This window comes from Aspergillus sclerotioniger, assembly GCF_003184525.1.
Source record: "Aspergillus sclerotioniger CBS 115572 chromosome Unknown BO94scaffold_22, whole genome shotgun sequence".
Taxonomy (NCBI): domain Eukaryota; kingdom Fungi; phylum Ascomycota; class Eurotiomycetes; order Eurotiales; family Aspergillaceae; genus Aspergillus; species Aspergillus sclerotioniger.
Genome location: NW_020291012.1, coordinates 181,731 through 206,382, shown reverse-complemented (window position 1 = coordinate 206,382; position 24,652 = coordinate 181,731). Strand labels below are relative to the sequence as shown.

The 24,652-nt window shown below is 53.1% G+C and overlaps 10 protein-coding genes across 10 annotated transcripts; 2 read left to right on the top strand and 8 right to left on the bottom strand.

Annotated features, from left to right (window-relative positions):
* The first annotated feature begins 651 nt into the window (after positions 1-651).
* On the top strand, positions 652-3,594 carry BO94DRAFT_156016 (Pkinase-domain-containing protein). Its single transcript, XM_025605842.1, has 2 exons — positions 652-2,995; positions 3,053-3,594. Exons 1-2 carry the CDS (start codon positions 818-820, stop codon positions 3,395-3,397), a joined length of 2,523 nt encoding a protein of 840 aa, XP_025465178.1. The 5' UTR covers positions 652-817; the 3' UTR covers positions 3,398-3,594.
* Positions 3,595-4,187: 593 nt separating this feature from the next.
* On the bottom strand, positions 4,188-6,881 carry BO94DRAFT_537191 (Zn(II)2Cys6 transcription factor). The gene is made up of 4 exons (XM_025612212.1): positions 6,154-6,881; positions 5,564-6,101; positions 4,562-5,508; positions 4,188-4,508 (listed from the first exon to the last, which is right to left on the bottom strand). Exons 1-3 carry the CDS (start codon positions 6,623-6,625, stop codon positions 4,632-4,634), a joined length of 1,887 nt encoding a protein of 628 aa, XP_025465177.1. The 5' UTR covers positions 6,626-6,881; the 3' UTR covers positions 4,188-4,508; positions 4,562-4,631.
* A 921-nt stretch (positions 6,882-7,802) lies between these two features.
* On the top strand, positions 7,803-9,541 carry BO94DRAFT_548313 (uncharacterized protein; the record flags this gene model as incomplete). The annotated part of the gene is made up of 2 exons (XM_025613391.1): positions 7,803-8,330; positions 8,402-9,541. The coding sequence occupies 2 exons, from the start codon at positions 7,803-7,805 to the stop codon at positions 9,539-9,541; spliced, it is 1,668 nt and encodes a 555-aa protein (XP_025465176.1).
* Positions 9,542-10,066: 525 nt separating this feature from the next.
* Positions 10,067-11,667, bottom strand: BO94DRAFT_567559 (putative serine--tRNA ligase DIA4; the record flags this gene model as incomplete). The annotated part of the gene is made up of 1 exon (XM_025614637.1): positions 10,067-11,667. One exon carries the CDS (start codon positions 11,665-11,667, stop codon positions 10,138-10,140), a length of 1,530 nt encoding a protein of 509 aa, XP_025465175.1. The 3' UTR covers positions 10,067-10,137.
* Positions 11,668-11,844: 177 nt separating this feature from the next.
* Positions 11,845-12,915, bottom strand: BO94DRAFT_521162 (cytochrome b561 domain-containing protein; the record flags this gene model as incomplete). The annotated part of the gene is made up of 4 exons (XM_025610136.1): positions 11,845-12,508; positions 12,570-12,632; positions 12,686-12,720; positions 12,783-12,915. 4 exons carry the CDS (start codon positions 12,913-12,915, stop codon positions 12,014-12,016), a joined length of 726 nt encoding a protein of 241 aa, XP_025465174.1. The 3' UTR covers positions 11,845-12,013.
* A 604-nt stretch (positions 12,916-13,519) lies between these two features.
* Positions 13,520-14,716, bottom strand: BO94DRAFT_626113 (putative acyl-CoA:6-aminopenicillanic-acid-acyltransferase; the record flags this gene model as incomplete). Its single annotated transcript, XM_025617337.1, has 3 exons — positions 13,520-14,158; positions 14,205-14,609; positions 14,660-14,716. The coding sequence occupies 3 exons, from the start codon at positions 14,714-14,716 to the stop codon at positions 13,520-13,522; spliced, it is 1,101 nt and encodes a 366-aa protein (XP_025465173.1).
* Positions 14,717-16,522: 1,806 nt separating this feature from the next.
* Positions 16,523-17,604, bottom strand: BO94DRAFT_576899 (intradiol ring-cleavage dioxygenase; the record flags this gene model as incomplete). Its single annotated transcript, XM_025615159.1, has 2 exons — positions 16,523-16,919; positions 16,977-17,604. The coding sequence occupies 2 exons, from the start codon at positions 17,602-17,604 to the stop codon at positions 16,633-16,635; spliced, it is 915 nt and encodes a 304-aa protein (XP_025465172.1). The 3' UTR covers positions 16,523-16,632.
* A 781-nt stretch (positions 17,605-18,385) lies between these two features.
* On the bottom strand, positions 18,386-19,800 carry BO94DRAFT_537188 (ankyrin). The gene has a single exon (XM_025612211.1). The coding sequence runs from the start codon at positions 19,751-19,753 to the stop codon at positions 18,668-18,670; it is 1,086 nt and encodes a 361-aa protein (XP_025465171.1). The 5' UTR covers positions 19,754-19,800; the 3' UTR covers positions 18,386-18,667.
* Positions 19,801-19,971: 171 nt separating this feature from the next.
* BO94DRAFT_626110 (hydrolase CocE/NonD family protein) lies at positions 19,972-21,955 on the bottom strand (the record flags this gene model as incomplete). The annotated part of the gene is made up of 4 exons (XM_025617336.1): positions 19,972-20,832; positions 20,899-21,177; positions 21,242-21,493; positions 21,544-21,955. 4 exons carry the CDS (start codon positions 21,953-21,955, stop codon positions 19,985-19,987), a joined length of 1,791 nt encoding a protein of 596 aa, XP_025465170.1. The 3' UTR covers positions 19,972-19,984.
* Positions 21,956-22,481: 526 nt separating this feature from the next.
* BO94DRAFT_602574 (alpha/beta-hydrolase) lies at positions 22,482-24,335 on the bottom strand. Its single transcript, XM_025616428.1, has one exon. The coding sequence runs from the start codon at positions 24,304-24,306 to the stop codon at positions 22,696-22,698; it is 1,611 nt and encodes a 536-aa protein (XP_025465169.1). The 5' UTR covers positions 24,307-24,335; the 3' UTR covers positions 22,482-22,695.
* Between the last annotated feature and the right edge of the window lie 317 nt (positions 24,336-24,652).

The following is a 24,652-nucleotide window of genomic DNA, read 5'->3' as shown; positions in this document are numbered from 1 at the left end:
CATTGGGGTCATTGGGGATGACACGACTAGTTCTTATGTCGCAGTCAGAGTCATGAAAGGATAAAGATAAAATTAGAATCTCGGTGGGCAGACCGAATCTCATTCCTGAGGCTGCCACTGAACTGCAGCTGTTGAACTTCGAATCTTCCGCTTTCCCTTTTTCCTTCTTCTTCCTCTCTCTCTCTCTCTCTCTCTCTCTCTCTCGGTCTCACACGACTTACCACTACTACTTACCACCACCACCACTACCACCGGTTCCCCTTTATCCCTTTTCCTATTCTTCCTCCTCGACTCTCCTTTTCCCCTCCTATCTGTCTCCCTTTTCTATCCGCATTTTCTCCGTCATTTCTTCATCGAGATTGTCCGCCTGTTCCCTTTCCCTGTTCCGCGTTGTTGGGTCTGTTTCAGCGTCCCCCTTCGACTCCGCCTTCGTTTGTGTTAGGCTGTACCATGCATCATCCGCTGCTCCTCCGACCGCCGCCATAGTCCGTCGGCAACGCACCCCTCTCCCTCTCCCTCTCCCTCTCTTTCTCTCGGTTCATCCCATCGGCCAAGCTCCTTTTCTTCCCACCTATCTCACCACCCTCTCGTTCGTTTTCTCCTCCTTCTCCGTTCCCCTTCTCAACCGTCTGCCTGGTGCCACGGTGGTGACTTGCCAGGTCACCAGCTGCGAGCCATTCCTTCGACCTTCCCCCCTCCCCCCCCCAAATCTCGCCCTCCTCACCATCTTCCGCCCGCAAACCCCCTTTGAAACCCAACCTTCCCCCCATTCCGGCCCTGAAGGTCCGGTCACTTCCCAAACCTACTGCTGCCCATCATGGATGGGGATCTCAGCCTTTCCCAGTCCTTGGGGGGGCTACGCATCGCAAACCCTGATGATTCGTCCCTACATTCGTCGGAGGATCCAACAACTCCCGCCGCGGGTGCTGCAGACGTAGCAGATTCCGACCTGGTGCGCGAACAGACGGTCTCCGAACGGCCAGGCAGTGCCCTATCTACAACTCCTCCTAGACCCTCCGGTCTCCCCTCACATACCGATCTTCAAGACACCCTTACCTCCGGATCGGTCGAGCCCGCATCCAAGCCGCGAGACAATCGAAGTTCCATCTACAATCCATACTCGGACCTGCCGCAGCAACCGAATCCGCAGTACACTCCTTACGCGTCCCAACAACCACACCCTACTCCCCAACCCTCACGGCCTATGTCGTCCTTTTACGCGAATGGATCCACGTCGACACTTGCAGCCGCCCGGGAGGGTTCCTATCGTATTCGTACCGATTCCGCCGCCTCGTCCGCCTCCGAAACCCAAGCACGTGCGGAATCTCGCGGTGGTTCCGCGGCCTTCCAGGCCGGGGTTCCCGTACGCGACAACAATCACAATGATCGGTCGTATAGAACGGCGCAATTGCCACCAACAAACGGACAGATGCTCATGCGTCAGTCTTCTCGGGCTCACGCGCGGGGTGGGGGGGCATCACAGATTGGAGGATCTCCGTATGCTATGGAGAATGGTCCCAGTTCCAGCAGTGAGGACTGGCATGACCGCGGTGCAGCGGTCGCGGTAAGGCAAGAAATCGATGCCAACGGAAAGCCGGTCGCGCGATACATCAAAAAGGGGGTCCGGGATTTTTCATTTGCTCACACGCTTGGCGAAGGCTCCTACAGTACCGTCGTGCTGGGGACCGACCGGCAAACTCTGAAGGAATATGCCATCAAAATTCTAGACAAGCGACACATCATCAAGGAAAAGAAGGTGAAATACGTGAACATCGAGAAGGACACGCTCAACCGGCTTACCGAACACCCCGGCATTGTCCGACTTTATTACACGTTTCAGGATGAACGTTCGTTGTATTTTGTGCTGGATCTCTGCAAGGGAGGCGAGTTGTTGGGTGTGTTGAAGCGCATGACCACCTTTGATGAAGAGTGCACACGGTTTTACGGTGCCCAGATCTTAGACACGATAGACTACATGCATAGACGCGGCGTCATTCATCGGGATCTCAAGCCGGAAAACGTCCTTCTCGACAGCCAGATGCATATCAAAATCACTGATTTCGGGACGGCGAAGATCCTCAAGAGTCAACGGAAACCTCAAAACTCCAGCGGGATGCCGCCGCTCGACTCAACCGAAATTCCGGAGGAAGAACGTGCCAGCTCGTTTGTTGGCACGGCGGAATATGTGAGCCCGGAGCTCCTGACAGATAAGAACGCCTGCAAGGCAAGTGACCTTTGGGCATTTGGCTGCATCATCTTTCAGCTTCTAGCTGGCCGCCCCCCTTTCAAGGCTGGAAACGAGTACCAGACGTTCCAGAAAATCGTTGGGCTCGAATATGAGTTCCCGGCTAGCTTTCCTGCCGTGGCTCGTGATCTTGTCGAGCGGCTCTTGGTTTTGGATCCAGCCCGTCGGTTGCCGATCGAGCATATTAAGAACCATGAGTTTTTCCAGGGCATCGCATGGGGTCCGGACTTGTGGAAGCGCAAGGCGCCTCGTCTCAAATCGTATGTTGCACCCCCTCGTGAGCCCATCAAGCTAAACGGTGGCGGAGGTAGCGGTGAGGGCTATCCTTCGAGCATCAATCCGGCTGCTCCAGGCACCAATGCCAGCTCGCGTGTAGTGCCTCGACTGGTGACCGAATTGCCAGCTCCGACCCAACTGGACATCGAATGGTCCCCGGTACTGACCAAGAACAACGAGCGGATTTTGAAGTTAGGCAACCTAGTAGTCCTATCATCCCCGGCAGCCCACAGCCCCGTCTCCAGGCATGGAGGCGAGATTGAAGCCCCCCGAAAATTCTCCCGCTTTTTTGGGGGCAGCACGACGAAAAAGCGGCAGCGCTTGGTGATGGTCACCTCGTCCGGCCGAATCATAATGGCAGCGGCTGGAGGAGACGAAAAGAAGGCAAAGCTGGAGCTTTCCCTCCTGGCGCCGGGCACGTCATATCGGACCTCGACGGACGCGAAGGGATTCTCCTGCTGGATTGTGGATACGGTACGAGATTGTTTCTAATTCGATTGGGTGAATAGCTCCTAACCTTCAGGCATCTAGCGCGACAAACACTATGTTTTCGAAGACCCCAAGCCTTCCTCCGGCAACGTAGGGACGTCCGCTTTGTCGGTCCAGGAGTGGATCGATAACCTAGACCGAGCCCGGGAAATGGCTCTCTTCCACCAGGGGAATGGCTCGTATTCCGATGATGCCTTTCGGGACCTATCGTCGGGGTTGTCAAGCCACGCCAACACGCTGGATCGAAGCTCCGAGTTGCAGAACGAAAGTGCCCCCACGGGACGAGCCACTCTTGTCAAGCACCAAAACACCGACACCGAGTCGGTGAAAGGAAAGAAGCGCTTCAGCAGGCGTCATTCCAAGAACGGTCTGGCTGCGGTGTTCTAAGCGCATCGCATTCGCCTTCTCCCACCCCACTCACCTCCGTCCCTCGTCCTATTCTCCCGCTCCCCGGACTCTCATCCCCCAGTCCGGAACATTGTCCGCTGCGCAGGGTCGCAAACAAAATCTCTTCTTTGTACTTGGAACATATCTCGTCCCCGTATTTTGCTCGATATCCCTGAGAGTTTCCTGCGTGTGTGATTGGCGATATTTTTCTACCATACCTGCTGCTGGCAGGTCTTGCTTTGGACTATTATTTATGCTATTATTATTATCACCGGGATCCAGTCATGAACTTCAGCCGGCGACTTGTTTGTTTCCTTTGTACCTTGGCATCTCTTGTACGAACTTTTCCTTTGTGACGTGGCTTGCTTGTTGCTTTGGCCTTGCATCTTCGCAATGATGAGCGTGTTTCTGTTGAGATTGCTGCATTTAGATGGGAAGGAGTATGCATATATCCCTCATCTGGCTTTTCATTTACCTGTCCTTCTCCTTTTCCACTTCTTTTCAATCTACTCCTCTTTCTATTGTCCCTTCTTATTCTCTTGCGATATATATCCTTCCCGTGCTTGCCATAAAATGGTCTGGGTGTTGCCCAGATCTCCTCCATGTCTGGGACAGAGCGCGGTACAGTACATTCTTATTCTTTCGAAAGCCGGGCATACCTTTCACCATCGCCACCTTCCTTGCTACTGGGGATTTTGTGTTTGCTATATTATATCATTCGGGCTCTTATATTGAGCGTCTTGGGAGTTGAATTCGATTACCCCATTTTGTGTTTTGACTCTTTCCCTCTCTTTCCCTGCGTTTCTTTTCTCCGCTTCCCCCGATCCCATTCCCAATACAGTCATGTTCCTGTCAAATAGCTTTCCTTTCCCTTTCCACGGTATCTCATAGGTGTATTCCAGGGGGAAAAAAGAAAATTCTACTATCTATTCATCAGGCTCATTACTTCGTGCTGCCTGTCTGCCTGAAAGGTTTCCCAATCCAAATCACTGATTTGTATACTGTAGTAGTCATGTGATCGTCACTCCTGGAACTGATGTATAAATACCTCCAGTCACGTCCAAAAATAACCGAAAAAGAGAAAAAGGCCATGATTTCTAGGAAACCCAAGCTGCAACTAGAATGTTAATCGGGCTATTGGAAGGAGGATAGAGAGCACTGTACATTAATCATTATCTATAAAATATATGTAACTGGGATGAATTATATGTCCGTCGGAAAAAAGGGATAGTCTCTATATGAATAACCAGTCGATCCGGGATTCGTCCAACTCTTGGATCCAATCGAACTCATCTTCGTCATCGTTATCGTCATCATTATCATAAGTTTGGTCACAATTGGTGTTGCTAAACTGGGAATGTGAGTCCCAGGACCGACGTCCCTCGTTGGAATGGGCCATGCTTTTCTCTGCCTTCTTCTGATCCTTTTTCTGCCACATCACGCTCAATACCCAGGCCGCGTTACGGACATTCACGCTGGTGATGTCATAGTATAAGGCGCGCAGCTTGTCCAGGAGGAATGGCCGCTGGGAGGGGTCTCGGCATTCCGCGCCCGCGATGAAAGTGGGCCAGATAAGACATTTGAAGTGGGGGTCTGCAATGGGGATGAGAGCAATTTGGCGGATGGTCAGATCGGCAACCATGGCGTGGTCAGAGGTGAGACCAAAGTGGTTGGGGATGGTTGCGGCGCCGGGGCGCGGACGGGAGAGGACGCGACTTGCGTAGAGGTAGACAGCGCCTTTGTAGACGGCTGCGAGGGCAGTGCGCATAGAGAGATCCGCGAGGTACCAGCAGCTCTGCATGGATTCGGCCCAGGCAGCGGGGTCGAAGGCTTGAATGTGTTGGAGGAGAGCGCCCGGAGATTGGAGCGGATTAGAGTTTTTGGGAAGGAAGGCTGAGGAGAAGATCATGGTAGGTTGGGTGTTTGGATCGACGTCCGGGTCAAAATAGAGTCCCGCGTGGATGAGGAAGATGACTTCGAGGAGATAAGCCGGGCAGCCGACCCAGGAGGTTTCTTCGAGCCGTTTGAGCATGGCGGGGCCCATGCTGGAGGTGTAGAAGGGTTTGGTGAGGGACCCGGGGCGAGCGAGGGTAGATCCCATGAGTTGGATGCTGTGGAGGTGGGGATGAGTATGAACAGTTGCATGGGGAATGGGACTTGGCTTACATGAGAAAGCCGTCGACGGCGAAATCTTCCAGCCATTTGATAATGTGTTGAGCCGGGTTGAAGGTACTTAGTTCTTGTCGACCTTTTAGGAGCTTTTTGGCCCCCTCTAGGTGGTATTTCCAAGCCCCATCTCCTGATTCGATAGCATCCATGAGAGCCAGAACCATGATCGCCGCGAGAGTTCGGTTGTCGTTGCGCAAAACGAGGTCCTGGATATCGCTCGACAGTTGTTGTAGTGCGCGCTGTTTAAGCCCGAGGAAGTGCTCATATGCCTTGGACGTCGGGCGCCGAGACATGGAACTGATCACGGCCTTCTCAACCTGTTCTGAGGACATGGATGGACCAGCTGGAGATGAACCTTCCGACAGCCATGGGGCCAGCGAGAAGTCACCGCTGGCTAGGATCGCGGAATGCAAGGCGCCGGTGGCAGCGAGGACGTGGGAGAGGAGCGGAGAGTCGGCAACCAGGGGAATAAGATCGCGGAACGGGTTCCGGGCATCGGAGTAGAGTGTAAGGTAGTTGGCGAGGTTCTGGTTGACTTGGGCATGGTTAGACAGGGGTGAACATCGAGGGAAAAGCTGGCAACCTACAATGGACGATGTAGTATCTCGACAGCTGACTCAGGTCCTTGAACAACGGATCGACCATGCCCCAAGGAGCGGGGACTGATGCAGCTCTTTGCAGGGTACCCTGATTGTCATAATCCTCCGGATGTGGGGAATCCAGGACACTCTGGATGCCCGATACGTTTGGGGGAACACACAGGCTGATGTCGATGGACAGATCGGGGCCGAGCTGACTGGGCGAATCGGCAGCCGACGGCGGCGACGCATTGCTGGAGACGGAGCTCGAGTCGTCACGCCTGCTGTCTGGAGCCCGCATAACATCGTTAAAGCTGCGGCCCATCATCTTGCCCCGACTAGCCACGCCCCCCTTCACCCACACGAGGGGTTTCTGATACCCCAGACATTCCTTCCCCGCATCGCGGCACTTGCGGCAAGTTGGGAGACCGTTGTCGCAGATGATGCGGCGGCGGCGACAGGTATAGCAGCCCTTCGACATAACTCGGGCACTCTCACTGTTCTGGCGGGTGGGAGAATCGCAATCCGATGCAGGCAGCTCGAGGCGAGTATCCAAGCATGACACTCGCCATCATTGGGGATTGTTACGACACGGCCAGTGTGGAGAGAGAGAGCTTCATCCAGCACGGGGGAGACCAGCTCAATCCGAGGCGCTTGATGCTACACACTGAACGAAGAGCACGGCGGCTCGACAGGAGGAACGAAGAGAAGAAAGGGTGCAAAGAGGGAAGGAAGAGAAAGAGGAGAGAGAATGTTCCAGTTGAAACTGGGCCGCGAATGGAGGATCAGACAAACAAAGCTCGGGGATTGGCGGGGTGCCGCTGACTCAGCATTATGAGGCCCGCTAACGGGATGGGGCTAGCGCGGTACCTCTCCGTACGGGACGGGGTGGATGCCTCAAATACGGGGCCGGAAGCGATCGGTTGGATGGAGTCGAGATAAGAAAGCCATGGAGAGGGCAATGGGTTGGCTGAAAATCCGAATGAAGAAGATATGAAAGAAGACGGACTCAGGGCATGAGAAATCGAAGGGGCGGAAGTCATCCGACAGAGAGCAGCTGAATCAAGGTTCCGCTGCAGGCAGCCAATCAGGGCGGGTGGTGCGAGGCTCGCAATTGACTCTCTTCGTCTTCTTTCCTTTCAATCCAGCAGTCCTCGTCTTGTCTTGTCTCTGTGGCATCCGAGTTCTGGGCTGCTCTGGTGGATCTTGCTGTGGTTGTTCTCTTACTGAGTCGCTGCACGCAGCCTCTTGCACCAGAGTTACTAAGAGTGAAACCATGTTCTTTGACGCTGTGTTTATTTATCGGCTGTAACCTCTCCGTCGGTATCGCCTTCTTGGCTGCATTCTTGTCGCATTCGGTCGACCGTCTCTTGGGCTTCTGCTCTGCTTTCTTGTCCTTTCTAGACTCCTTCTTCGCTTCTTCGCTTCTTCGCCTGGTGGCCCGTGTTGTTATCGCCCGCGGGGATCAACAGCCGGGAATCCGCCGCCACTCGCAATCCTCTGCGAAACCATCCGCCTGGCCGTTTTCGCGGGCCAGACATTCCTCTCTGGCCGTGTCGACGAATTCCGATCGGGGCGCGTATTGCTGGATTTGAATGACGGCCCGTACACTGCAGCACTCGTTGGCATCTGGTCACCGCGCATTTCCCCTGAGGACCATGTCCCCCAAGTCTCCCACCACTACGGTCACTTCCATCGACATGGTTTCCCAAGCTCAGGTCCTTGATCGCTCCATGCCGCCCCAGAGCGCCGCCTCCTCCGTGTCGCGCCACTCTCACTCCAGCCGGCGACACCGTCCTAGTCGCTCCCACCATGGGGGTCTTACCCACCAGCCCCAGAACGATTTTCCCATCTTCACGCACACGGGCGATGTCGAGATTGTGATCCGCGCAGGGGGGCAGGAGCACCGCTACCTCCTTCATCGGCTGATATTGGCGCAATGCTCCGGGTTCTTCGAGGCCAGCACCCGCGAGGAGTGGTCGCGACAAGCTGTCCCGCGGCCACCGAACCTGGACACGGGGGTCCTGTCGAGAATCAGTGAAGACACCTCTTCGCTGTCGAACGGGTCCACTCTCGCCCAGTCGGAGAGCGGAGGATCTGCTTGGTCGGTCGAGAAAAGACGGTGGAGGTACGAACTGGACTGGGTGAACAAGGCGGAGGACGAGGAGCCAATTCTGGTGCAGAAGGTTGGTGCTACTTGTATCTGAGACATTGTGGGGTTGCTACTGGAGATGCTGATCGTTGAGTCTATTTGCAGCCACCAAGCTTTTCCAGCGCCTTTGGGTACGATGCAGGACAATACCCTCCATCCGTGACCAAACCATCAAACACGCAAACGGGCTTTGTCCGGTCGATGGCCAACCTGGCCGGGATGCAGTCGGTGGTGAACCTACCACATCGAGCCAGCATGGCCAACCCCCCGACGGATCCCATCATTCGCGACTATGATAACTTGTTCCGCCTGTTCTACAATTACCCGCCCACGATCAACACTGTCAATATTGCGACGGCCTACACGGAGTGCAGGGCCCTTCTCAACCTGGCCGATATGTACGACGCGCTGCCTGTGACCGGTCCCCGCGTTGACCACCATCTCCTGGGCTTTGGCTCTCGATTGTTCAAGCAAATCGCCAAGTACCCCCCAAGCTACCTCAAACTGGGTTTCCTTGCACGCAGTCGAGTCATTTTCTCCGAGGCTCTGATTCACGTGGTGGGACAATGGCCGGCTGCACTGCCGCACTTGCGCAACGGGCCGTACTCGCCGCTCCCAAATTCCGTGCTGGACATCATTGAGGATAAGGTGGAGGACCTAGAGGACCTGAAAGCGCGTATTGATTCAAAGCTCCTGCGGCTCACCCTGACGACCTCACGTGGCGAGCGTGTCAGCCCAACGAACGCCTACCTGGACTGGCTGGCTGTTTCCCTCTTCCGGCAATGGCTCGTCGATAGCACGACACCTCCGCCGACTCCCATCCTTAAAAATAGTTCGAATGCGCATGCCAGCACCAGCAACCACAACAGTCGCGGCTCGCAGTCGACCAGCCACCGACCAACAGACTCTAGCTCCAAGCCCGCCACCACGGCACCACCCTGGTCCCCAGCGCGCGTCTACCGTCTAATCGGCTCCTCCTCCAGCCAAGCCTACCTATCGCACGAGGACCTCAAACGATTCCTCAAGGTACACCCGACGCCGTCATCGGAATCGCTGTACACACGGGAAGTCCTAAAACGGTTCGAGCGCAAGATGGACGAGATCAAGCGGCTGGCCCGCGAAATCGTCAAACCACTCATGCGCAACTTCCTCGAACTGGACCTCAAGGGCAGCGAATACAGCGAAGGCGGGCTACCCTATTTAACCTGCACCAAAGTCGAAGACGGGGATATCCCCTGGGAGTGATCCTCCGCAAATAAAAAGAGAAAAAGAAAGGAAAGTAACGACATCCCACCACCACCACCCCCATCACCATTACTTTACGCATTATGCCCCATCGATACCCTGGTAGTTACGGTTCACGGTTTCCGAGATACCTTACGATTTGATCATTGAATTCCCCGTTTCCCGTTATATGCTACGTCTATTGCATGTCCCGTTTTATGACTGTCTGAATTACGCTCTGTTTCTTATTTTTTTTTACCCCCCCATTTCTGGTCCGGGTTTTGTTACCGATACGATATGAGATGAATGTGTCCACGATGTCATGAGAATCTTTCTCTTTCCACCTTCCCCTCCATCTGCCCGCCTCTTTTTGATTACCCATCCTATGAACAAGTCAATAGTCAGGCCAGTAAGTAGTTAGCTAGATGAATGAATAAATATGTAATAGCGTGCATACGTCTTACTATGGGATGATTAACTCAATAAGTAGGTCGGGGTTGGTTTCATGATTTTATAAGGTACGCGGTGTTGGTGAGGTAGAGTGTAGGCAGGGAGTAGAATACAGTCATTCAATCAACATACTAGTCATACATCCATCTATACACATTCAGAGGAGATTAGTTCTTCCCAATAACCTCCATTCCGCCCATCCAGTTTCTCAACACCTCCGGCACCACCACGACGCCGCGTTCCGCATCCCATCCATTCTCCAGGATAGCAGCCAGCACGCGTGGAACGGCCATGGCCGTGCCGTTCACGGTATGCGGGAACCGGGACTCCTTGATCGGACCGCCGCGAACGCGGGTCCCCAGGCGTCGACTCTGGTAGTCTGTGCAGATGGACGCGGAAGTGACCTCGCCCCAGCCGGATTCGAGTTCCGGGACGCCGTTGTTGTCCGCGGCGCGCAGTCGCGACGGGAAGAGGACTTCGATATCGCGCTTGCGGCTGGCGCTGGCGCCTAGGTCGGTGGAGGGCATTTCCAGCACGCGGCAAGGGAGGTTCAGGGAGGTGAGGATCTCTGTTTGGATGGATAGAAGCTCCGTGAAGAGGTCGTCGGAAGTGGCACCGCCCTTGCCGGTGTCGGGGAGGTTATCTGACCAGGCGAACATCTCGACCTTGGTGAACTCGTGCACCCGGTAAAGGCCCTTGGTGTCGACACCACGGGAGCCCGCCTCGGCACGGTAGCAGCGGCTGGGTCCCACCAGACGCAGGGGCAGCTTGGTGGCGGAAATGTCGCGGCCGGCGTGCATGGCAGCGAGGGGGATTTCGGCGGTAGCGGCGAGGGAGCGCTGCGGTTTGGATTTGTCTTTCTCGGTCTGCTCAATGGCCCAGATCTGTTGCTCATTGTGCTGGTCGCGAGGTTGGAAGCCGCAGGCTTCGGCGACATAGGAGTAGACGAGGGAAGGAGGGGAGACGGGCTTCCAGCCGTGACGGTGGGCGACGCTGAGGGCGTACTGGACCAGGGCTTGCTCTAGCAGGGCTCCCTCGTTGGTGAGGAAGTACCAGCCCCAGCCGGTGGTGATGGCGGAGCTGGTAAAGTCGAGGAGACCCAGATTGGTGCCAATGGTGACGTGGGAGCGGCCAGGGTCGGGGCGAGTCACCCATTCTGGAGGTGATTGGGGGTCGAAGTTGATGTAGTTGATCAGGGTTGGGTCGGCGCCGATGGGGGTGTGGGTGGAGGAAAGGTTAGGGAGAGACAGGGCCAGGCGGTGGATCTCGTCAGCGCAGGTGGACTTGCGAGTGGACATGGTGTTGGATTCATCTTTCAGACGGGTTGCTTCGGCGCGGAGGGAGGCCAGGTCTTCGCTGGGTTCGGAGCCATTGTTGGCGGTACTGGCGATTTTTCCAATAGCCCTTTCCAATTCCTTGATGCGCGATCGCGGAGTTTTGAGATCTTGGTCGAGTCGCCGGGCTTCTTCGGACAGCTGCTGGATCTTAAGGGGGTATTGAGCATGGGCGGGATAGTTGCGGTCGACGCAGTTCTGCGAGTAGAGCTCGGGGTTTTGGCGGATGTGCTTGACGTCGGGGGTGGGTTTGGGGGCGGTCGCGGGTCGGATGGTGTCTGGTCGGCGAGCCGACGAGGAGAACGGCCGACGGCCGAACAGCCTGCAATTGAGGCAGACGTAGGGGGGTCGAGGGGGAGCCATTGGAGAGGGGGAGGAGAGAAGATGAGATGATGAAGCAAAAGAATGCAAAGCCGAAGTTGAACAAGCTCCGCGGCCGCCTTTCCCGATTGGGCAGTCACCAATGGAGCCACTTTAGATTCAGTACAGCAATACATTTGATACTGTCAGTTACATTCAGTTGCAATCATCATAGAAATTGTGGTTATGCTCAATTCAGTGTGCTTTGCTTAGATACACATCGGTGCACTCAATAAGTACTACTACCTCAATATGTTAACCGTGCCTGTCATGAAATTCTTCCCAACTACGTAAAGAGCCTGGAAACCAAGCCGTCGCATCTCGATCATAATCATAATCATTCCACATCTCACAGCCCCAGCTTATGCTTCTTAATCCTGGCCCCCACTCCCACCACAACCAACGCCGCTGCCACCAGCACTCCCCACAACGGAATTGCCAGCACGTTCAGGTTATACGTCGTCTGCGTTGCTGCCGCCACCGTCGCCAGCTCCAGGAGCAGTAGCACATAGCCGGATTTGCGGTGGTATTTGTAAAGGCTCTTTCCGCGGTCCACACTGCCCAGGACCTGAACGGGGACGAGGTACTGCACGACTCCACCCAGCGCCTGAAGGATAATAATGATGTAGGTGATGAGGCCCAGCACGCCGTGCGGGGAGGTGAAGCGAGCATGATCACCCTTGTTGATCTCGATGATGATGAAGGCGGTGATGAAGGCGAGCAGGCTGATGGTTTGGATGACGTAATGGATGATGGTTCCCAGACGCTTTTGGTGCGGGGTAGTGGTGGGTTGCAGGATGAGGGCTGCTTGGACTTGGAGGAGGAGCGCAGCAGAGTTGAGGAGCTGGAGGGTTAGTTGGGGATGATGGTGGTGGTGAGGATGATGGTTAGTGTTGGTGACTTACTGGATGGGAGGAGAAGAAAATCAACGGATGCGTTAAGATACCGGTCCAGACGAGGATGGCGAGCTGAGGAAGTCAGTTGTTTGAAACCAAATGGAAGAGATGGGTGATGTTCTCACCATCCAGATTCCGACCTGGGCAGCGCTGGCCGTGCCTATGGAGATGTTAGCTGATAAGCATCATCATCATCACCACCACTACCACCGATAAGCTCACCTGTAAAGAGGTTTTGATAAATGGCAGCACTCTCTTTCTGGGGCACATTGCCCGGGGTTGCGAGCAGAGGGGCATCCTCGCGCTCCTGGATGGTGTCAGGATGTTCCTGGGGAATGCCTGTGACGGAAGCCATGGCCTCTCAAATCGATGTGGAGGAGGATCAGCACGATCGTTCCCCATCGGCTCGAGCGCGATAGCAGCCAGTCTTATATGGGACGTGGGAATGACGAATTCGGGGCCGCTGATTGTTCATCAAGTGGGGAATACACAAAGGGCCAATCGGGAGGGGGCAATTGTAATGCTTATGCAGTGGATTCCATGGATCCAATGTGATGATATTGATAAGCATCCTCAAACCCCGAAGTCCGATACATCTCTTCGCATCGTCATGTTTCTTTCCACACTGAGGATATATCCGGAGTTCAGACAAAGGCATAGATTTTCAGAATAAACAGGGTGTCTGTGATGATATTTCCGAGGAAGAAATCGCCAGTGGCTTCACCGATCGCCTTTACGCTTATGACCGGAGCGCTTTTGTGGAGAATAAAGGTACAGGCTGGATATGCACTACAACTACGACACATGTATTAGCAAGTCCCACCAAGTAGTTTATGCATCTCAGATTAGATAGAGATATGATCCCTCCAGTCCCTAGAGTGTTAGACATGAACAATCTCATCGTATCAAGCTGCCCGTATATCCGGACCAATCCCGACAATCATCAACCAGGAATATCCTCAATGCCACGGCATCTTCACCACCGTCGTTTCCTCCCCCGACCCCGGCTGACCCACCACCACCTCCGCCCCCAGGTTCGTTGGATCCAACCGCATGACAATGTTGAACAGCGTACAAACCCGTGCGATCTGCTGGCGCGTCATATCCTCCTGGGCGCAGACCGACTGCGGGGCATTGTACATATCCGAGAAGACCCTTTCTCTAAGCACCCGAGGTATAATGCAGTCTTCTTCCAACATTTCACTGTCAATCAATTCGCGAGACAACTGGCGAGCACGGACCAGACGAACAGGCGACCCCGACAACCACGGCGGCTCATAAACGAACCGATTTTCCAGGAAGTGGTTGGTGTGTGTCACCATACCATATTCATCCGGTTGGAGATACACATTCCCCAAAGGTGAGAGCTCCAGGCCCAGCGAGCTCGTACTGTCCGCAATCAAAATATGCTGGCTCGATCCCACCCCACCCAGGGACTCTAGTTTCCGCACCGCCTCGGCAACTGACCTGCTCTCCAGACATAGCCGAAGAGCAACATGGATGGGCAGTTTCAAGCTGATGCAAGGATGCGCGCGGATGGCGTTGAGACAGGTACCGACACACGCGCTGTTGAAGCCGATTTTGCCCACGATTCCGGCCTGTCCCATCAACTAGTGATTCCTCGAACCTGGCATGGAGACTCACCTCGGCGACCATGTAAATGGTGGGTTTCCCGGCTTGTTCGATCTCCATGAATGCAAGGTTCTTTTGTACCAGCGGTGTAAAGTCCCAGTTTTGGGCTAGAATCCGGGCATTCTCGCTTCTCTTCCACGAGAGACTCGTACATCCGTCCGTGAACTTGCCGAATGTGATCTCGCTCCGACAGTTCAAGGCCACGATGTCAAGAAGCTCAACACCTGCACCGTCTGCAATACCCTGCATTTCCTCATGGAGATGAGGCGTGGCTCGCTCTATGGTGGCGCGGAATTGCTCCGCCTCGCGACGGACTGCATCCCAGGACATGTTGCAGTTGACGCGGAACATCTCGCTGTAGATGGAGATCTGGCTGTTGATTTGAGGCTGGAGGTGTTGGCCATGGCCGAAGCCAATCTATGGATGCGTTAGTGGATGAAGAGCACAGACAGCAGAGGGATATCCACTTCTCGTGGAGTGCCAGAAAGCACCAGCTTAGGCGGTTCCTCCAGCTTGAAATGCATCGTTAAGGCAATGTAGTCTCAGGAATATTGCAAGATGTGAAACTCCGAGCCAAGAAGACAGCCAAGTGCCTTCTTATCAATACCCCTCCTGCGGGTGAGTTCCGCTACTTACCTATCAAAGTGATAGCTGATAGGTAGTAGATTGCGGGGAAACCTCCACCCTGATAGCAGATGTTCATAGTATCCATCACCCGGTGCCTGGCCGTGCCCTATCTCATCCCCTCCCATCCTCTTAAGCTCTATACAACCCACACGCTGACCTTCCACCAAACGACTCAAACGACTCAAACAACTCACGCACAGCCTCACTCATCCCATTCACCTCCTATGACTATCCCCATGAACGTCGCCGACTAAGCTGCATAACCATGCACTCAATTTTGCCGTGTTTGACACACAATGAATCAAATGTTCAAAATGAATGTTCCACGCTTTCTCCCACATAGACTTTTACTTCTTCCACCTCTTCTACCAATCACACAATAACACTTACCTAATTACTTCGAAACGAACCTCCAAATCATACCGTCCCAAGCCTCAGAAGACAGATGAAGAACAGGATCGAGATCCCAAACAACCAAGATGACACACCCTAATTATGAGATCCAGGGTTTCCTCACTACTTTACATATCCTCCGGCACCGTCACACCACCTCCGATGGCCTTACCCGCCGCCCCTCCGGCACTGACTGGATGATATTCACTCGTACCATGCACCGACTCCTGGTTCTGCGTGGCTTGATTGGTCCAAATGATCAGCTGCCCTCCGACCCGTGGGAGCTGTATATGATAGAGTATGCTCCTAGGTATCTAGTGAGAGAGGTGGAAAGGGAGGCGGAGAGAGAGGAGCAATTGGAGGTGCAAACGGATGTGCAAATGGAGGAGCAGAGAGAGGGAGGAGCCGTGGCGAGAGCTGCGTGTTTCCCGGTTTCCATTCTGAGAACTCAGGGGAGAGTCAATGGGGTCGCGAATAGGACTAGACATCGGGTGAGGTTTGCGGATGAGGAGGAGGAGGAAGGGGAGGGCGAGGGGAGGAGAGAGAGCGAGGAAGGGAGAGGGTGAGGGGGGAGACGGGCAGCTCGAGAAGGAGAAGTCCCAGAGGAGTCTCTTAGGTATGTCTTTTCTTTCTTTTATTCTTTTCTTTTTTTCTATCTCTCTCTTGATTGAGGCGGGTAGATTGGTGGGTTGGAAGGGAAGGAAGGAGAGAAGAGGAGTGGATGAGCGATGACTAACTGATTGATAGAGAGTGACACGTTACCATTATTTGCTGTCGGGCATCTTATGAATGAATGAAATGCTGGATTGCATGCGTGCTAGTGAGTACATCATTATCGCTCAACCCTACTTGAGTATATGCTTGTTGTGTGCACAGCCCTAACGGTCATATCACTAGTCACTTGATCCTTGACCGGTTCAGCCTGATCTTTGATCAATATTTGATGGCTTTTCGAAGACTGGATTCTATGCGACTGGATGCAGGTGGTGTCTTTGTTATTTGAGGTCTGCAATTAGGATAGGTGGTTATTACTCTACGTGAGCAGAAGGTGATATCACCGGCGTTGGTTGGTTGAGGAGTCGATTTCGGAGAGCTCGGGGGTTGGTTTGATGCTAGTTCTTTTCATCTTATTTTCCTTCGCATTTACTTTACTCTGATGGGGACGAGAAAGGCTCGTTGATTCTCAATATCTGTCATCAAGTGGTCAATTCTAATATCTTATCTATGGAGGAGTTGAAGGATATCTATCTGTACACAATTTGCAAATACAGAATAAAACAAATATCCAAATCTAATAAAAGCAGACATTGCACGTACGATCAACATCTTAGCTTAATTCCCACAATACAAATCCCTCACTCGCCCTATTTACTGAACGTCTCAATCGCCGTCGTATCCACACCAATCGTGATATACCCAATCATCCCCTAGTCAGATCCTCACCATCCACAGGCACAACAGACACAATCGGGCTATACCCGCCCTCTGAATCCTGAGAGAAATACCAGTCTTCTGCATTTGTGGTACGGTTAATCTCCGTATGAGAAACATAAGGCTCGAAGCCCGTGATCCTCTGCTCAATCTCCTCATCAAAGTAAATCTGGCCGGTACTGACAGTATCACTGGCGACAATGGTACCGTTTTCCCGGACGGACCAATCGGTATGCACCTGTACGTGGATATGGATGGCACGTTCAGCATAGAACCCTGGGGCATGTTAGTAGCAAAATGTGGCTCTAGAGAGTCAATGATGTAATGTCTTACCGGGAAAGATGGTCTTCATCTCCATGACTCCGTTCTCATTGGTAGGCCACATTCCCCGCAGCCAGGTGGTATTATCTGTGTGCAGGTCGGTGGCACCCGAATCATAGTTGGTTATGTTCAGCTCTGATAAGAGTTCCTCGAATGGGGTGTTTGGGGACAGATGAGTAAACGAGGAGTAAGAACCGGTTGCGTTGCAGTGCCAGAAATCGAGGAGGGCATTGGGTAAAGGCTCGCAGGTAGCCATGTCTAGGACCCCGACGTCGAGCCAGAGGGGTACACCCACTTGGTCCTCTGTCATGTCCTGACGCAATTTCTGGGAGCGCGGCCAGACATACGGACCACGGGTCACCTCCGGGGTGAGAACGCAGGTGTCGTTCTGGATGGTCTCGTAGTAGGGCGCCTCGGTGGTGATCTCGAATGTTGAATTGTGGCCAGATCCCTCCCGGCGTTTTTGCATCGCTCTTTTGGCCATTCGACGTCGGTTGAAGCTCGCAACATGCTCAGCACATCGCTTGGCCATGTCGCTGCGGCGCTGGATTTCTGCGCGAGGTAGGATAACGTGCGGGCCGGGGTGGGCAATTGCTGTGCTCGCAGCTAGAGCAGTGATAAGGAGCTTGGAGTAGAACATCTCTGACAGGGAGGCTGAACATCGATGGTTCGTTGTGTTATTGAGGTTGAGGGGGGGGAACCACAGGCGACTTTATATGTCTCTTGAGAGCCTTGATAAACTGGATTTGATCCAGTCTGAATACCCTGATTGTCATCTTAGTCGACTTCCTTGGCTGCCAATTTGTGGGCCAATCTATCCATTGGACAGAGCACGTCTTGCTTGGCAGCTCAGAGTTCTCTGATCCGTCTGGTCCAGATTTCTTTGCCGTCTGAATGGACGCATCGTCTAATCCTTGGCATATCTCGAGAGATAGATAAGTAACGAGCAATACTTGCAGCCCTCCTACTCTCGTCCTGATTTGTAAGTAAGGGTATCTCATATATCTCATTCTGTCTTGGGGAAGTTTCACTATCCTTGCAGTGAGCAAACAGCGAGTCTTAGCTTGAGGCATTATGCAACGGCTTGAAATTCCGGCAGGCGCTTCACCTTGGAGAAGTGTGATAGATTGCATAAGCTATCGGACTGGGTCAGTAGCCAGGCTGCCGAATAAAAGGCTGAAGCTTACTGGAGAATGGAATGCCCCGAAATGATCGGCGCTGCTCCAAATCCCCGATCACTGTCTAGTGATAGTGGAGCATCGCGACTCCCGCTGATTCAGCATCGCTTCTCTGGGGTCAAGTGAAGTGCCAATCATGGGGAGGAATGGCAAGGGTACCGCAGAGACGACTGGTATACGAAATATTGGATGGGTGCCTAATGGAAGGATTGCCCTTCGCATGGAGAGCAGAGATGGTAGATACGGCAATCTTGCTAACGGAGTACTTGGACTGCAGGAAGATGCTCCCTGCGATGCAGTCCCTTGGATGAAGGGCATGGACGGCGTATTCTGTAGCAGGGAGCACACCAAGAAATGAGTGTTGCCTTTTGTGCAGATCTGATCCATAAAAACATGCCTTGGAGAAGAGGCCCCATTCGTTACGCGGATTAGGAACAGACAGTGCTCGTTTGGGGAATCTCACATGGATTCTGGTCACACAGTGGCTTCTCCATTACCAGAAAGAAGACGTCATGTCAATTTTGATTAAATGTGCCCAACGCCATCACTCACATCATCAAAATCTTCAACCCCTGCACCAACCGCCGGAAGACTAGGAGAACGCCAATCGGGAAGATAAGTATCCAATCTTTCGTCGTAATCATCATTCTCAGAATCATCACTAGGCCCAAACTCTACATCCAGAGTGGCTCCCTTTGACTGCAAGAACTCTACCATATCCTCCATACTCTTGCGCTTCGCCACCAGCAGGGCCGAGTGACCCGACTCGTCAGCCCTGACCCCGTTCTCCAGCAGAAATTGAACCATCGACATGTCTGCCCGCTGGACCGCCAGCTTCAACGAGCGCGAGTGAAACTTAGCTCCATGTTGAAGTAACATCTGGATGATATCACGTCTACTACTCGCGACAGCCTGATACAGCGGCGAGTAGCAATATCGATCAGGATCCGCCCCTCGTTCCAACAAAAGCTTGACAAGAGCTGCACGGCCACACTGAACGGCCTGACACAGCGGCGGATAGTCTACGCAAATCACCTTCGTGCATCGGCGGGGTTCCGGGTAGTGGTTGACACGACGAAGGCCCCGGTAGAAGTTTGCCTGCGCCCCCCAGTCCAGAAGAAGTTTCACTATGTTCTTGTGACCAGTTTGTATGGCTGCGATCAGAGCCGACTGGATGGTGTTTATATCTGTCGTGGTATACTTGGCCGCACGCAGGGGGTGGGTTATGATATCAGTCACGAAAGGTATTTCGATATCTTCACTCTTCACTGATACGTCTGACCAAACGGTGTCGCTTTCGGACCCGGAATCCAGAACAACTTTATCTTGGATGGCCTGCTTGCGCCGTTGCGAGCATGGGAGCTTGCGCGATTTTCCCACGGCAGACTTGAGTCCGTCCAACAGCTTGCGGACCATATATTCATTCCCGTGTTTTGCGGCGAATGGCAGGGCTGACGCGTGGAAGTATCGGCTATTGTATTGGTAGAGAAAGTCTCTTAAGATATGGTAGAACTGACGGTTGGTGCATACAAGTGCATAGACGTCCCGTTGATGGCGCAGGTAGGACGCGATGATGAGAAGAACCTCGGGTGGTAGATGGGTGAGGGGCATTGTGAAGGTTGACCAAAGTAGCGAGGGAAGTTGAGCTGAGATGGATGGATGTCTGTTGGAAGAGGGAAGAGGGAAGAGGAAGACGGGGTACAAGTGGCTCTTTCTGCCTGGGGGGCCTTGGGAACCAGGCCCCACTCTTCCTTGGGGCCTGACAGCGATGGCAATACTGCTGCAAACTATGCTTACTATGCGGAGTAGATACTAAACACTGCCTTCTTCTCACTCACTCACTCACTCAGCCGGAATCAATGGCAACAAAAAATACGAGTCCCTGTTCCCCCCCGTATGGATTACATGGGTCCCCTTATTCCGCAACCTCGGCCGTACATCATTCGAACGAAGATGTTCCTTGAGATGCACCCCCGATACAGTCAGCCGCAACTCCTCGCCCGGGTTACAGATCATGCCATATGGCCAGAAAGCAATATCCAAGGGAACAACCTCCCCCGATTGCAGCAGCAACTCCCGTTGATGCGTATGTACGGGATGGAAGAGACTTGACTTGTCTTCGTCCAACTCCCGGTGACTCGCGCGGAGACAGCCCATCGGGCCGGGGTCGAAGTAGGTCTCGCAGTCTTTGGGATCAGCCGAGTGTCGACGGATGAGTTCTTGCTGCTCTTGGATGGGGTTGTCTTGGAGTCGTCCGACATCGACTAATTGGCTTTCAAGGACTTGGTTGGTGGTGGGGTTGTACTTGGCTAGGGTCGCAAAAATATCCATGTCATCCGAGCCTTGGGCTTCCGTCCACAGGCGGAGTTTGATGTAGCCGGTGAATTCCACAGGGGCAAGGACGGGCATCCGGAACTGGACCTGACCGGTTTGGGCGTCGTAGGAGATGGTGCTGGGCGCGCTTGCGGGGCTTTCCTGCATGGTAAGGGTAGTCGAATCGAGGAAGAGTTTCAATGGCAACTGTCGTTTCAGAGGGAATTGGCGCTCTGGTCGATAGATAACATCGGTGCCTCCGGGGTTGTGAATGCTCATTCGAACTGTCGGGGTGTAATTCCAACCGTTGTTTATTCCCTTCAAGTAAAAGTCGTAGAAGCGCCGCAGGTCCAGTACGCTTTCCTCGTTGTAGTAGTCTGGACATGGAACAGTGCTATTAGTACAGAATGATATATGGCGAATGGGAGAATCAGAGAACCTACCAGGCCACTCATGGGAGTTGTGAATCCGCAGCCACTTCTCTTCACTCCCCAGTTCCTGCCATGCAGTAAAGGTGCCATTGACATGCAAGGCATTGGTCCAAGTTGAGACCATGTACACCGGACATTTGACCTGGGTCACATCTGGCCGGTACTGTTTCCAAAATGCATTCTTGAGGGGGTACTTGTAGCACATGGCATTGTAGTCAATCGCCTTGCTGCCTGTCGCAGAGGCAATGTCTCCACGCATGGTTCCGTCCACAAACCCGGGGTTCGGAATTCCTGTCGAGTCTCGCATTTAGCACCTGAGATTGGAATTGGATAAAGAAAGGAAAGCCATGCCTACCTCCCCGACGAACTTGATCTTCATATAAATCGCACATGCCCTCCCAGGGCGCCAAACAAGCAAGGTGAGGGGGGTTCTCTGCGCCAGTGTAATACTGGGTCATGGTCAAGTAACTATTCCCCGTCATGGAGATCTTCCCATTGCACCATGGCTGGGCCGCTAGGAATTCGATCATGTCGTAGTTGTCCTGGCCTTCCTTTTGACATGGCATCGTAACCACCTCCCCCTGTGATTCCCACACTCCCCGACAGTCTATACTAATGTTAGCAGTCATAATCCGGCAGGGGCTATGTTGGTCTCACCCGAGTGCACAATGGCATAGCCATGATAACACCAATAGCCCGGATCTGGCCCTTCAAATTTCTCCAACCCAGACGTCGCGATTCTAGGACATCCGAAGCGCCAGGGCCACTGGTTAAAATGCCACAAGTTGGGACCCCCGTCTTTACCAAATGGTCCTGCGGCCAAAATCGCAGGGACTGTGCCCAAGGGAGCATTGGCGGGTCGGTAAATGTCAATGTAGAGAACTGTCCCATCCCGCGTGGTGACTGGCACATGTTTTTCCAGTCGAATGTCGGAGAGGAGGGGTCTGTGGCCTTCTACACGAACAGTCCCTGATTTGAGAATGGTGACAGAGGGGGTAGGCGGGGTGTAGTGATGCTGCTCGGAGATGGCATTGGTTGGGATATAGACGACATCGTCCTGGCCGGTCATTTTGATAATAGGAGCAGACAAAGAAAATGAATTCAATGCTGAGAACAATCAAGCGATCTAGTCCCAGATCCCATCTTATATACCCTTGTCGAGTCGAACTGCGCATGTTGATTCTCCACGGAAACCCTACGGAAACCCCACGGGGAATGGAAAAGGGCTGCGAAACTCCACGGATATTCCGGACTAGGATTACTCCGCCTGGCTATTGACTTTAACGGTATGGCATAGATCAAATTTACAGAAATCATATCTCTAGAGCGGCTCAGGCTTGAGGTTATGCACCCCTGCCAGAATGATTGGAATGGCTAACCTGACTTTCTTTTCAGGCAGCCAGGTTCATGTATATAGCTAAGTATTCAAAGCGTGCTATCCCAGCATTTCTTTCCTATTCTTCATCGATAAAATAGGCGGACCTTACTGTAAAAGCCATGCCCGACTTACGCGTAGGTACATACCTGGTACGATCAAAAATAAGAGAAGACTAAAGGAAGGCATCAAAGAGCAGAAGATAAGGAAGCGTTCCGGTCTCAAAAGTGATCTGATAGCTGACTATAAGACTCTACCTATGTTGAACAACAACTCAGACAAAAGGTAGGATAATCCGGCTCGGATACTGGGGTCCGAAATGAACTTTGTGCAGACCTTGGTTCAAGCCGTTCTTTGCACTGCCAACCAACGGTTGAAAGGCGGCGATGGTTGGGTTTCCTCCCAGCACATGCACCTCCAATGCTTCTCCGGCTTCAAAAATCAATCCCCATGGCCCACAACCCGATTTCAAGTCCCACAACCTGTCCTCGGGGAGTGGGAAGCTGTCGTTCATGGGGATGGAACGGGTACTGTGGATGAATCGACCGGGACGGCTCGATTTCGCGATGAGAGGCACGCAGCATGCCAACCGGACCGGGATACAAGATTAGATCGCTCTTGTCTTTGTCTTGAATCTCATCGGTGGCCCGGACAGGGGCCCGAGACCAGGGGATGTTCAACGCTACCAGCTTTTTGCCCTGCCTGTCAAGTTTGCGGATAATGACGAAGACATCCATATCGTCCTCATCATCACAAGACATATATATGACGGCTTTTGGGAGACCAATAAGTCTGGCATCCTTCTCAAACACAAATCGAAAGGCAGAACTCTGCATTGTGGTTGAATCGTAAGAGGAAATGCCTTCATCAGTCGATAATTCCGGTTGTAGCTGTCCATGAGGTGCGAAGAAGAATTCTCGATAATCCGTACTTGGTAGAGGAAAGTCGTCAACAACCAAATTGTACTCGGGGTCTCCCTCGCCGAATGTCAAAGCGGTAACTCGCACACGTGGAGTTCCCTCCCAGCCATTGTCAATGTCCTTAAGGAATCGGTCAAAGAAGCGCTGCAGCTCGCTTGTGGAGTTCTCCTCCACCCAGAGATCATACCACTCCTGCCATGGTCCAAGTCGGAACCATTTATTCTCAGATGCAATCTCGAGCCAGCCCCGAATCGAGCCCATTACGTGCACGTTACTCGAGTAGCTCCCAGTAAGGTAAGTAGGAATATTGATCTTACTCAAGTCAGGTCGCTTATCATCCCAGTAAGCATTGCGTAACCCTTTACTCCGCCTGTACATCTCCTTGAAGTCCTCCATCCCGTGGTATCCCTGGATGAAAACGCTGGAGATATAGTCGAAGAAGTCGCCATGCCACATGCCACCCCGCCCGAACTGTTCCCGGAAGAGATCCGAACATGCTTCCCATGGGGCAATGGCTCGTAGTGAAGGAGGCTGCTGCATAGCGACAAAATATTGAGTGATCGCCAGGTGGGAATTGCCCTGCATTCCCACGGCACCATTGCACCAATCCATTTTGGCCAGAGCCTCAACCACATCATACCCATCTTCTCCTTCTTGAGTGCCCATAATCACAACTGGGCCGTCCGAATCCCCAGTCCCACGCGTGTCAGCACTGATGATTGCGTAGCCGCGAGGGATCCATTCAGCGGGATCAAGACCCTCGAATTTTTCTAGTCCGGAAAGATGGTCATCCGGAACTCCGACATTCCAAGGTGTCATCGAGTTCAGCATGCATATGCCGCTAAACTTCTTCCCAAAGGGGCTGAAGCCAAGGAGGGCTGGAACCCGGTTTAACGGACCAGTGTTAGGAGACCGGTAGATGTCGCAGTAGAGACGGGCACCGTCACGGACAATAATCTCAACATCGTGCTCTACTAGGATATCACACGGCAGGGGACGAGATCGATATCTATTCCATCCTTTCGGCAGGATCTCCCTCTCTCCTTTTTTGAAACCTTGATAGTTATTGTGACCGAGTCGGGGTGGGTCGATAGGCTTAGTGGCAATGAAAACCGGAGGAGGCATCTTGGAAAAGATAACGGACAACCAAGAGGGGTTCGAGAAAAAAGGTAAATTGGATTTCGATGACCTTATAAAACCAGTATATGTGATTCCGAGTACTTTGGTGTCAACTGAAAGATGCTCCGATATAAATATCAAGCCCAGTGTGGAAATTCCGTGGACGGACCCCACCCGGGGTCAACCTCCGTGGAAAATGTGAGGACCCCGGGCTAGTCGAGGTGAGGATCATTGGCCGTTACGGCCATTTACATTGATTCCACTGTCTCGTGCACCGGCCATAGCTGCATGTACTCCAGAGGATCCGAGCTGCTGCTTAGCCCAAAAAAGTCTACAAACCGGAAATCGAAAT

Excerpts from the sequence above, each read along its gene's own strand:
- BO94DRAFT_156016 (XM_025605842.1), top strand. The coding sequence starts at position 818 with ATGGATGGGGATCTCAGCCTTTCCCAGTCCTTGGGGGGGCTACGCATC. Across the intron at positions 2,996-3,052 it reads CCTGCTGGATTGTGGATACG|CGCGACAAACACTATGTTTT; the intron begins GTACGAGATTGT and ends TCAGGCATCTAG.
- BO94DRAFT_537191 (XM_025612212.1), bottom strand. The coding sequence starts at position 6,625 with ATGTCGAAGGGCTGCTATACCTGTCGCCGCCGCCGCATCATCTGCGAC. Across the intron at positions 6,102-6,153 it reads GAGATACTACATCGTCCATT|TCAACCAGAACCTCGCCAAC; the intron begins GTAGGTTGCCAG and ends ACCATGCCCAAG. Across the intron at positions 5,509-5,563 it reads GCCGTCGACGGCTTTCTCAT|CATCCAACTCATGGGATCTA; the intron begins GTAAGCCAAGTC and ends CCACCTCCACAG.
- BO94DRAFT_537188 (XM_025612211.1), bottom strand. The coding sequence starts at position 19,753 with ATGCCCCTCACCCATCTACCACCCGAGGTTCTTCTCATCATCGCGTCC.
- BO94DRAFT_602574 (XM_025616428.1), bottom strand. The coding sequence starts at position 24,306 with ATGCCTCCTCCGGTTTTCATTGCCACTAAGCCTATCGACCCACCCCGA.